Raw genomic sequence first — 12568 nt, 5'->3', positions numbered from 1 at the left:
ACAAACCTTTTAGTATGTACATCATTAACTTTCTAAAGGAATAAATGCTGTAGAATCCAGTATGTACTTGATCTTACCTTGTTTTAAATTGTTTAGTTTTTGTAATAAAACTGTGTGACAGAGTATAACAGGGACAGCTGCCAGAAAGTGACCAACGCTTATCTGATTTTTGCTCCCTAGCTTTCTTCAATAGAGAAATCCTGGGTTTACATTACATAATGGGCAAAATATATGCCGAGGTTCACTTCATTGCTGATATAAATATTCTAGCTAAAGATCCAGAAGCATGACAATTCAGTGTACCAACCAGGAAAACTGTGGAAATTGTACCTGTCATGTAACAAATGCAGAAAAGGTTCCTTTCAACTGTAAGGAATAGTTTAAGTTTGGTTCTCTCTAAACTTTGAGCTTTAGGATGGGATATTTTTACTATATATTTGTATGTCAGTTTATCATGTATCTATGCTTAGAGACAAGCAAATGAAAATTAAGAATATTCTTGTCATGGTTTGATAATGTTATCCATTTGATCGTGGCAGTATTACTGACTTCTTGCCTATCTGGATTTTGTTAATTTTGATAGCATTGATGACTACCAGTTGAGGGTAATAGAAAAAACTGATAATGCAGGCTTACATAATTTTTTAACAGCTTCACTGATAGAGAACCATCAGAAAAGATTCCTCTTCAATAAATGTTTTTCACAAAATAATGTGCAGAAAATATCTGGAAATATAATATTCTTGGGATTCTCTCAGGTATCTTGGGGATTTTTGCCAAAGGTTTCATTGTTAATGGCTAAGAGAACAGGAGTTCTTTGTCTCTATCCAGAGATTTCCTTTGTAGGCTTTGAAAGTTTATTTGTTGTTTATGCCTGTTTTGGTCCATATCTCACTGCCATTTTTGAGTTCTGGTTCTTCATTCCTAAATTTAAACTAATACTTCCTAAGCGTTAATAGGATGTGGGGATGAATGTATTCTATGGAAGTCAACTGTCAGTTGAGTGGTGACAGATAGCTTGTTCAGCCACTGGTAGACACTGTTATTGTTCCTCTCCGCCAGTGACAGGAATCTTGACAGGTTTATATTAAATGAGGAAATGACTGCCTGACCTGAAGTTTGAGAAGTTAGCGTGAGTAGAGAGATCTTCTAGGAGAAAGCGTGGCCGATGTCCATTGTGAGCCTAGGGAATTGTCGGTGGTTAACTGGCTGGCACATCGTTCCCTCACAGTAACCTGCTTGCTCTTTCCCACTCTGTCTTCAGGTGAGCGGCCCTTCCACTGTAACCAGTGCGGAGCTTCTTTCACCCAGAAGGGTAACCTTCTGAGACACATAAAGTTACACTCTGGAGAGAAGCCGTTCAAATGTCCTTTCTGCAGCTATGCTTGCAGAAGAAGGGACGCTCTCACAGGACACCTCAGGACCCACTCTGGTAAGTGTCACTGAGTCAAAGATAAAGCCAAGAAGGTGTCCAGCATTACCTTAAGTAGCATGGAGCCCTGTATGTTATTAATGGCATTTGTAGGATACACATGGGTCTTCAAAGATCAACTGCCATGAAAAAAGGACACTGCCACAAAAGAGTGTGTTGCAGCTAGAACATACCTTTTTTTTCTTTAATTTTTATAATTATCAAAGCAGAAATTATGTTTAATTCAGGGTTACTGGAGCCTAGGGAAATGTCACGCTTACTTTCTGAAGTTTCCAGAACACATGAAAGCTGTAGAGTTTCTTAACAGTCCAGTAGTACTCAGGCTTAGGTCTCAGTGAGAGATCAAATATTGTTCTTTTTCAACTTGAAAGTACTTACTCATTAGAAAATTAACTGTTGGAGAAATTTATATTTCATTTAACTCCCCTTATTTTGCTAGCTTTTAAACTGTACTTATTGGGAAAGATCTGAACATTTTTATCGGCTTCATAGATGATTTAATGAGCTAGAATGTTTGATGTGCTATGAAAATACTAGCTTAGCAATATATAAATGAGGAAGAATAATCAGAAATCTGAAAGAATTTCATCTGATTTCAGCATGAACTGCCATTGCTGAGAAATTCAAGGTAGACTATTATAATAAAATAGTTTCAGAGCAGTTATATATGCTTTGTCTATAATGGCATGTTAAATTTTAATTTTAATGTGAAGATCTGTGAATGCGATATTCTCATGTACATTGACAGATTGTAATTCACAGCACTGTGGAATGTTGAGACAATGCTTAAGCATTATTAGCCTTCTTTACATTGTCTTGCTATCTTTAAAGCTGAACTTCATTTTTTAAGATAACATGAATTATAAAAAGGCAATTTTAAATATTAACTATTAAATTTGGGACAGTTTTAAAAGTTAAATTAACATGCATATGAAAACAACATATTCTAAGAATATATTTTACTTTCCTAACTCAAAAATAATTCATTTATTTACATGTCATGTACTTTTTGAAAATTATGCTACTCTAGTTATCAGTTACAGTGATACTATTTTATTATGAAAAGTACTATAAGTGGAGGGGCATTTTGAAGAGATGCAGGAGTTTCCGTCAGCTTCCTATATATTCTAACTCATTGAAATGTTAATGAACTAAGGACTGTGTACCTCATAAGAGTTTATAGATATGACATTTTGCCTTACCTTCATACAATAATTGTAAACATCTTAACCTCTTTGTTCTCAGACTCATGTCTTCGTTCTATGGGCAGGATATCTTTATGCCATGTAGCTGTATCCATAGAACATACTAAGCTGTGACTCAATGGTAGCCATACAGGAAGCCTTCCAGTGGCAGGCCATTTTGCCATTCCACTTAGCCAGCAGATAATGGCTGATGGAACATGAGGAATGTGGATGAATTCTCTAGGTTTGAGTTTGTTGTATTTCTTTCTGTTAAATGGGTTTCTAGTTGAAGGAAGTTTGAAAAGTGATATCATGGTAGTTGGTAAGATGTTCTCTTACATCCACTCAGGAAGCATCCTAGAAAGGAATAGGAAATCCTCCTTAAACATCTTTCCATCCCTATGAAGATAGATTTATCCAATTCTGTGTTGTAAGGAGTCCAGTATAACCTACCTGACCCCACTCGCTGGTTGATCGCTTGGGGAATAGCAGAGACTCGAAACTAAAAAATTGAGTCCAGTAATGGTAGTAGCTAAATCAGTTACAGAGGGTAGGGAGCACATGGAACTGAAGTCACAGTGTCTATCTTTGCTTCTGTTATCATTTGAACATGGATCTATTGATCAGACACTATGGTGGTAAGGCAAACACTTTGACTAATGTCTATGGATGCCTTACTTTGCCTGAAATTACTAAGAGCTTTCTCCACAATGGAATCCTTTAGGAAGAAATTAATGTAGGATACCGTATCATCATACTTTGTGTCAGTTCTGAAGGGTACATCTATATAACTCTCCATAGACTCCTGACACCCATCTTCTATTTTGTTGGGCATATGGCCATGCCATGTGTCATTTCCTTGGACTGTATCTTCTGCCATGCACAGTTTACAATCAAGACGATTTGGTGAAATCCCGGCTGCTAAGGAATCTCTTTTTCACTCTGTCGAGGCTAGCTTCTCTAAAGTGGACCTGAAAACACGGTTGTCATACCTAGCACCAAGGGTTATGCAATTCATTTGCAAACTAGCCCCACAGCATTTCCTTCTCTATTAACTGTTCATTAATACCACGCCACAAGGTGATTGATGTAGGTTGAAGGAGACAGATTGTGTAGTAGCAGTTGCTATGGACACCCGAACCACTTGATCATGAAGCATGTTTGGGATCTCCAACTGCTTGGTCCAAGTTCGTTTAACAGTAAAATGTCGTTATATCCCTCTTATGTTATATGATTTTCAGATAATGCCTATTTCACAGTGGGTGATTTGGACTAGCATAATTGGCATCTACTAGCAAATTAAAAGCAGCTTTTTAAATAGAGAATAGCTCTTGGTCAATGATCTTTATACAAAACCATTAGAGCTTGGCACTCTGAGCTCTACCTGACAAAGATGTCATATAGCACCTCTCTTTGCCATCAATTTTTCTAGAAATACTTTGTGTGCTGGATCTTAAAAAGCCAAGGCTAGAGGGTAGCTTTCATCATTGGAGGTATATTGCAGGTTCCCTTTTGCCCCAGGCTCCTCTCAAAAGTGGCAGCCTGGATTACTTAGGCCATATGTCAAAGCAACACACTCCAGTGTGGCCTCTGCATCTTCCAAAATCCACAGACCAAGTTTTGTGAAATTGCAGGTTACAGAAATTTATCACAAGATCTGTTTCAGCAAACCCAGACTACTGGGCTCATAATATTTCACCAGAATGTCCATGGACTCTAAGGGAGTCTATCCACTGTCCTCTAGCATTGATCTTAGGACACATCTTGGATGCTTGCTGCTTCCTGGTCACCAAGTCCAGGTGTCACGAGCAGTCCAGCTTGTCTCATGGAGCTAATGATCAAGATTTCTCCAGAAATCTAATATTGTGAGGAAAGGTCAGAGTGTGAAAGTATGCTGTCCCTACAGTGAGAAGGCACACTGCTTCCAATTATCTCTGGTGATAAGAAGCTATGTCACAAAGAAATCATGTTAGCTACTTGAGGGTAGTCGCTGTGGTAAAGACTTTAGGGTGAATGATGCTGGATTTTGGTGTTATGATGGGATTCAGTCGACATTCATCCTCTGCAGTGGTTTGTCCTAATAAACAATTTACTAGTTGTATAACATCACCCCCTACTCCATCTCTTTTGATTTCTGATAGAGTCACTAACATCTGTTATTCACTCATGGATGCATTGTCCCTTCCCTGTCATTGCTCCTTGGCCAGGAACTAGTAGTTTGGGTATTGCTCATTTTATACAGCAGTTCCATTCCACAGCCCTTCAAATCAGCCTTTCGGGTTTGTCTCCAGCTTTATTTGCTCTAGGCTTAGGTAAACAATGGCCTTTTAAAGCAGATAAACTCTCTCAGACCCCACCTTTGTTTTACTGGAACATTTAAGGCTTTCCTTTTGTCCTTTCATTCTGTGTGCCCCGTAGAACCATTAAAACTCACAAGGTAAGCTTTACTCTCTCTTCTGTTACTGTACCTGTATTCTCAGATAAATGCCACAGCTTCCCAGTGCTTACCCTATGCCCCATTTCATCCCATGCTACCAGCATCGACAACGCCTTGCTCAGGCTTTCCAGTAACCCACCAAGGTCCAGCTCTTTTTAACTCTTTTCAAGCCTTGACAACAAAATCAAATTCTATTTTGACTGATCGGACAGCCTTAGGCCATTATGCTACCATAACTCTTGCTGTTCTAATGGTCCTAACTGTAAAACAATGTAACACTCTGTGGGGACCATTAAAGGGCAGATATTGGCAAGAGAATGGTTAGACACCGGGCGTGCCCTACTGAAGCACTAGCTCTTTCAGGCTGCCATTCCCTCACTAGTCTAAAAGGCAAGGGGCCAAGGAGTCACTGGAGTTAGGTAGCAAGGATGTGAGCCCTGACCTTGAGTGGAGGAAAGCAGCCCCTGCCAGCCTGTGACATAGTCCATACAAACTGACTCTCCACCTCCCCCATGCCCTTCTGGTACCTCATCCTTGACTCAGTGTAACCAGAGGTGAGGAAAGGGAGCCTATGGTGCAACAGAAATCAGCTTTCTGCGCAGAGCAAAGAAGCTGAGAAGATGGCCGCAGGAGCCAAACCGTTTAACTGCTGCTTAAGAATTAGTGCTCCACGGTGATCTTTCATCAAATTCTGGCTTTATGAATATTATTCTTCATAGGAAGAACTTTGCTGCCCTTCTCTCCGGGTAACAACCATCATTGTTCTACTGTATTTAGTAATCATATCGAATGTTAGCGCTACATATCTGCTTCCCGTCTTGTAGACTTGAAACTTCTCTGTGTTGATTTCTCTTAGTAGTTGGTAGCAGTAGGCCCGGTACTGCTGAGCATTATATATTCCTGTCACAAATATTTTAGGTTAAGAAAGGCAAACACTTCAGAAGGTTTCTGGAATGCGTAGAGTCAGCACTACTATACATGCACATCTATATAAAATTCCTTGTGTGCTTACTGTATAAACTGGTTACTCTTCAAAATGTGGGACTCATATTTTTAAAGGACAAAAAGTAGTAACATGATTAGTTACATGGGCCCAGTAGTGAGGACTTATAAGTAATACCTAGCATTCATGAATAACCACTACCCAGCACTATATTAAGCACTTTTTATGGATTACTTAATTAATTAAAATTCCATTTTCTCACAGCAGCAAAAGGAGATATTCAGATGAGCAAGTCTACTAACATGGAAAATGTTTTTAATGAAAAAGCCTCTGCAATAACACATACAAATATTGTGTGTGTGTGTGTGTGTGTGTGTGTGTGTGTGTGTGTGTGTGTGTTTCTGCCTCCCGCGTGCTGGGATTAAAGGCGTACGCTACCATTGCCCAGCCAATGATGTATCGTTAGGTATAAAGGCAGGCCCTTTTTTCAGAGAGGAGCTTAGGTTTAATTTTTCTGACCTAAACCACATCCATAATGCATCATCTATAATTATATTTATTCTCAATTTTTCAAAGAGCTTGATGAGCTTTGTGAAGCTATCTCTGTTCAATTTTGTTTTTGTTTTTTTTTAACAATCTTTATGATTTTCTTTGGCCACTATTCTTTAGCAATATTTTTATCAGGTCCAAAGTGGTAAAATTCATTTTAGTAGAAAACTCTGTATTTGTAATTCTTGGAATTTGAATACATGATTAATTTATATGATTATATTTACAGGTATAGCTAACATCAATAGTTTTGGCTACAGTCATACTTAACTCTGTGTGTGTGTGTGTGTGTGTGTGTGTGTGTGTGTGTGTGTGTGTGCGCGCGCGCACGCATGTGAGGGGGATATGAATGTGGTGTTACTCATGACATGCTAGGCATGTAGATGTCAGAGAAGAACCTCAGGGGTTGATCCTTGCCTTTGACCTTGTTTGAGGCAAGGTGTCTCTTCTGTTCTTCATAGCTAACATGTGCCAGGCCAGGCCAGCCAATCAGCTCACCAGACTGCTGCATCTCACTGAAAGAGTACTGGCATTTTTAAAGTGCACTGCCATGCCAGTCTTTTGGATTTTAGGGTCTTGGGTTCGAATGCTTGTATGGTAAGCACTTTATCCATTGAGCTATCTCCCCAGTGCTCATACTTAACTCTTAAAGGGATAGTGAGATTCATGTTACTCATCAGTGTTTCTGCAGAGAAAATAGAGAGGAGCTTGGCTCCGAGAACTTCTCACTGTTATTCCTATCCTGCAAGGGAGGAGTCTGAGGCAGAGAGAGGGTTCGAACCAAGGCAGTCAATCTCCAAAGCCTGTCGCCTTTGCTGCCGTGTGGTACATGGAACTGCCCATTCAAATGCTCTTAAAGTAGTAACTTGTGAGGAAGGAAGGGGGAGGGGAAGAGGAGGGAGCTTACACATGCTCTATGAGACAATAAGTCTGGCACTTGGGCTTCAGAATGAGGTTGCTACACATTAGCTGTGCCACCTTGTCAAGTTACTCCATTCCTCTTTGCAGTCTTCCTGGGCCACGATTAGCCATGCTGCTAAATGTGCTGTGTTAACCTAGCCTACAAGAGCACTTTGCGACCTTCCAAACCTGGTTGTTCCCTTGTTCGTTTGCTTGGTTTTGTTTTAGCTTTTCCAGTTTATTTTAATTTTTGAAGTGAATGCATAGGAACCATTAAATAAAGGTTGCCATCGACTTTTCACAGTGACCACGTTTTTGTTTTTGTTTTTTTTTTGTTTTTTCCTGCTGTTCCCTGCCACCCACATCTCGGAAAGAAAACTTTCCCCCAGTGATTCTCACAACATAACTAAGAGTGAACCGAAGGGCCAGAGAGATGGCTCTTCCGGAGGACCCAGGTTCAGTTCTGTAGTTCCAATCCCGGGGGCTCATACTCTGTCTTCTGAAGATACTTAGTACATGCACACAGTGCACAGACGTACACAGGCAGAACAGCCATACACATCATTTCATTTTAACAAAGGAAAAAGAGTATGGAGGAGAAAAAGGCAAAGGAAAAATGAAGAACTGACATGTGCTATCCACAGAGCATTAGCTAAAGAGCACTGACAAGCTTTCAACACACTGTGAAATGAGCTACACTTTGAAAACTCTGTCCCAGATTGATATTAGGTGAAGTGGCAGAAGAATTAAAGATGCTCACTCAGAGTTAAACTCTTGTTCTCCAGCGATCTTGAGATTTACCTTATAGTCATCCCTTTGTATGCACCATATATGTGTACATACACTAGACATACAAATGTAGTACTTATATATAATATATATATATATAGTGTAGTATATAATATTTATGCAGTTTATTGTCAAGTCAGGGAGTCAGTAGTACTACGTAAAACAATTCATATGACTTTTGTGCTTATATTTTCAGTTTATCAAATGATTATAAACTCTTCCTTTGTAGATATTGAACAGCATGTTGCATATTTTATATTTTGTCCTTTTAGTTTTTTTGTTATAGCCAGTACTCTATGGAAATAGTATTGTCGTTAACCCGTGGACTCCCTATTAAATAAAAATATCTAACAGCCCTTTTGTTTTTCAAAATGTCATAGGAACTAGAATTATATATGTATTTTATAGTTAATATTTCAATACTCATATACTTATACCCACACATAGACACATGCATACTCTTAACTAAAAATTCAATAAATAAAAATAAGTAAGAAAAAAAAGGAAAGGAAAATGCAAAAAAGGTTTTAAAAATAAATTGTAAGCATATAAATATTTGTGTTTACAAAACATTTTATAAGTTGTGATGTGAAAAAAATTAATAAGAATTCTCTCACAGGGTCATTAGTATTTTATGCCATATCAAAAATCTATTGTCAAAACTGGAGAGATGGCTCAGGGGTTAAGGGTGTTCCTGCAGAGGACCCAAGTTCAATTCCCAGCACTCACATGGCAGCTCTGAACTGTCTGTAACTCTGGTGTTAGGGGATCCAAAGCCCTACTCCATTCTTTGTGGACACAGGGTGTGCACATGGTGCAAATACTAAACATAGGCAAAACACTCATTCATATAAAATGAATTTTAAAAATGAGCTTTGGCCATGGACTGGTGACAGATTTTGATTCCTATGAACAGGAGTGCTAAAAAAATAGGATCAGTTAAAAGCATTTGAAAGGAGTGAAATCTAAACAAAGCCAGATCCCCCTTCATATGCCCTTACATCAGACTCTTGAGTTTCTTTTCCAGCATATATGTGAGCAAGAAATTAAGAAGCAGGTCAGTGCGGGCATTACCCTAGTTCAGGTTTTTGGCCCTCATTTTAATAATGAAATCAACTCATGTCTGTAGCAACACTTTTCATTAAATTCTAAGTAAAGTGTCGACCTTCACTTAAAGAGTTGTTTAGCATAGAATTCTCTTTGTACATATCACTTAAAATAAATGTTTTGGAAAACCGCTTTGTATTATCTATCCACATCATAACCCCGGCTACAGCCATTGAAGGGACCTTCCAGTGTTAAAGTCCCATGATGTACGGCGAATAAGCCTGTGTTCTGAATAAATACTGAATTTATTTCTAAACATTCTAAAAATGTTGGGTTTTTTTTTTTACAATGTTTTGTGGCCTTCCAATATTTGACATTTTTTTAGCTCAAGAAACTTGTTATTTATGTCTAATTGTCAGTTTAAAGCAATTTTGTCCTATAAAAGGGACCAGACCAGATGTGTCACATAAATGCCCATCTGTTAAAAGATCTTTCTCCCTATTGTACATTTTTAAATTTTTCTAAGAACTGTCTTGATTACTCATGTCCTTGTAACTTCAAGGGCTATGTATTATCCACAAAAAAGTTCAAAGTCATCAGATCATTATGTATGTTCCAATATTGATTTTTTTTTTAAAGCAAATAGTACCATGGTTCTTGAAAACTCACTAATTTGCCTTGTTAAGAACTGTTTGATTTATACAAGTTGTGTAATTACACCTTTATTATGAGAAATCCCCATGGAGTTAAATCTATTGACTTACTCTTCCTTTGAATATATTTGCACAGTTTCCTGTATTAGGATGGTAAAGGGATCCATGGGGATTTCAGAGGCATAGGCCTTGTGCCCTCAGAGAGTTTGATAGAACAGATGGCCTTTTTCACTTAAAGTTTAAAAAATTCAGAACTGTTATCTTGCTCCGATCGAAAGGGACAACATTTGTCTATATTACTAAAGATGCTCTAGTTATAAATTTCATATGAAACTCAATGTGTTGACTATGTCAAACAGTTCTCTCTCTCTCTCTCTCTCTCTCTCTCTCTCTCTCTCTCTCTGTGTGTGTGTGTGTGTGTGTGTGTGTGTGTGTGTGTACATATAAGTACTCAGTGGGACCTGGGGTCACTGATTAGGTTGAACTGCCCAGCCAGCTTTTCCCGGAGAACAACTTGTCTCTCCCACCATGCCAGTCACCGACACTGTGGTTCCAGATATACACTGCCATTCCTGGCTTGTGACATGGGCACTGGGGCTCTGAGCTGAGGTCCTAAGGCTTCTGCAGTGGGCACTTGGCTAATCGTTCCACCCTTCCAGCATCGAGGAGTTCTTTCTTTAAAGCACAGATGCAAAGGCCAATGTCATGATAGTCACATTAGATTAAATGATGCTAGCTCATAAATTGAATCCGGCACCACTCATGTTAATGGGGACAATGTGTTTTAAATGCAGTATAAATTGTCTTGCGGGTTTCTCATGAGAAAGACCTGTTGTAAACTGATCTTAGCCCAGCACCTGGCCCATTTTCTAGGTTATCTCCCAAGTGTGAACTTTCCCCACCCTCACACCCTCCTTTCCTTTCTGGAGGTGGTTGATAGAACTGGATTGCACTGATAATCACACAAGCAGTATCAGTTGCACACATACTTTGCATAACCGTGGAGTGCTGATTCCACCCATCCAGCCCTGGTAATGACAACCCAGTGCCTCTGTGCCTTCTGCTCTGAAGACAGGGCATGCGATTAGGTTGTTGTTCTCTTCCTGAAGGCTGTGACCACCAGATAAAAGCCACTTCGAGTCACACCAGCTGGTAAGACAATTCACCAATATCTGCCGAGAACACCTCTTTTTCCACCAACAGTAATAATAACCATGACCTATCTCTTTCACCCCTTAAGTATAACAAATCATAACTTTATCAGTATATGCAACCTTGTCTTTTACAGGTAGTGATTGTTCTGCTTTGAACTTCCTATCCATTTCTAGAAAAAAAAAATTATTGATGAGAGGTTTCTTCCGTGGTATATTTTCATCTCATGAAGCTATTTTCATTTCATGTTAGTGTAAACACATTTGTTACATCAGCTTGGACCCTTTTCCTCCCTGCCTTTCTCTGGTCTCAGGAGCTCTAAAGAAGCCAGCAGGACTCATGGACCACATTGCTCTAAACATTCTGCAGGCATTGATCTCATTCCAGGGATTGCTAGCTGTTTTGGGCTTCTGTGGCTGTTGGCACAGATGTGCTTAACCTTAACTTGTTTCCAATTCACATTTCCTTGTAACAGTGGGTCTTCAGGCATGATCCGAACAGAAGTAGAGAGGTTCCGCACCAGCTTCAACTCATTGTGAAACACCACAGTGGGGACTGTTTGTGATTATTGACTGACTGACTGACTGACCGACTGATTGACTGATTGATTGATTGATTGATTGATTGACTTTTGTAAACTAATCTCCATTCTTTGTGTTCTCCACTTGAACCAGAGTTGGCAAAGAACCCTCTTCATCTATAGCCAGTCATATCTTGCAGATCTTACAAGAAGAGAAGACTTATATGGCAGAAAAGTCAAGCAAATAAAATTACAGCATAGCTTTCGCTATCACCATTTAAATGTTTAGAATGTCACTAGCATTTCATTAATGGCATAAATCGTCAGGCAGTGGTATCCCTATAAACTGCAATACAATGATAAAAATACATTCGTTAGGGTTCAGAGATACTAAACCAGGCATCGCCAATGAACCGATTTCATTATATTCAGTTTTCAGGCCACTGGTAGAATAAATGGACAGACTTGTTCAGACAGAATGTCTTACTAGAATGTTTAAGGTGAATGAATGGATATCAGGAATGGGGATGTATTTTCCACTCTCACTCTCTCCCTTACCCCCCCACCACACACACACACCTTTTATGCTTGGCATTCAACCCAGAGCCTTGATCTTGTTCAACAGGTGCTCTGCTGCTGAGCTGCATCTCAGCCCTGTGTTCCGGAATGTTAGATAGTAGTATATTCTAGAATAATAGATAGTAGTCCATTGAAAGGATTCGTCATGGCCAGTATTCCATGGGTTCTAATTTTTATGGCAAGCCTCACCTTAAGGGCTTTATTTTACAAAAAGGAAAATCAAGTTTGAAGAAAAGTATTTCCTAATGTACATGTATATTGTATTATTACTTATTATAGACATTATCTTTAAATGAAGTACGCCCCTGTCCTTTAAGGGAGTATACTTCTGCATTACTTATTTCGTTTCATTTTAGCTAACAATGCATAAGTTATCTGAGACT

The 12568-nt window shown here is 39.0% G+C and overlaps 1 protein-coding gene across 2 annotated transcripts in view; it reads left to right on the top strand.

Moving 5' to 3' along the window:
• The window catches only part of Ikzf2 (IKAROS family zinc finger 2), a 154774-nt gene that overhangs the window by 111748 nt on the left and 30458 nt on the right, over positions 1-12568 (top strand). For both annotated transcript variants that reach the window (XM_036172734.1, XM_036172733.1), the window contains one exon: positions 1265-1432. In XM_036172734.1, coding sequence (XP_036028627.1) covers positions 1265-1432 — 168 coding nt within the window. The remainder of the gene's footprint in view (positions 1-1264; positions 1433-12568) is intronic.

The sequence above is a fragment of the Onychomys torridus genome, chromosome 23 (assembly GCF_903995425.1).
Source record: "Onychomys torridus chromosome 23, mOncTor1.1, whole genome shotgun sequence".
Taxonomy (NCBI): Eukaryota; Metazoa; Chordata; class Mammalia; order Rodentia; family Cricetidae; genus Onychomys; species Onychomys torridus.
This window is presented reverse-complemented; position numbering and strand designations above follow the sequence as displayed.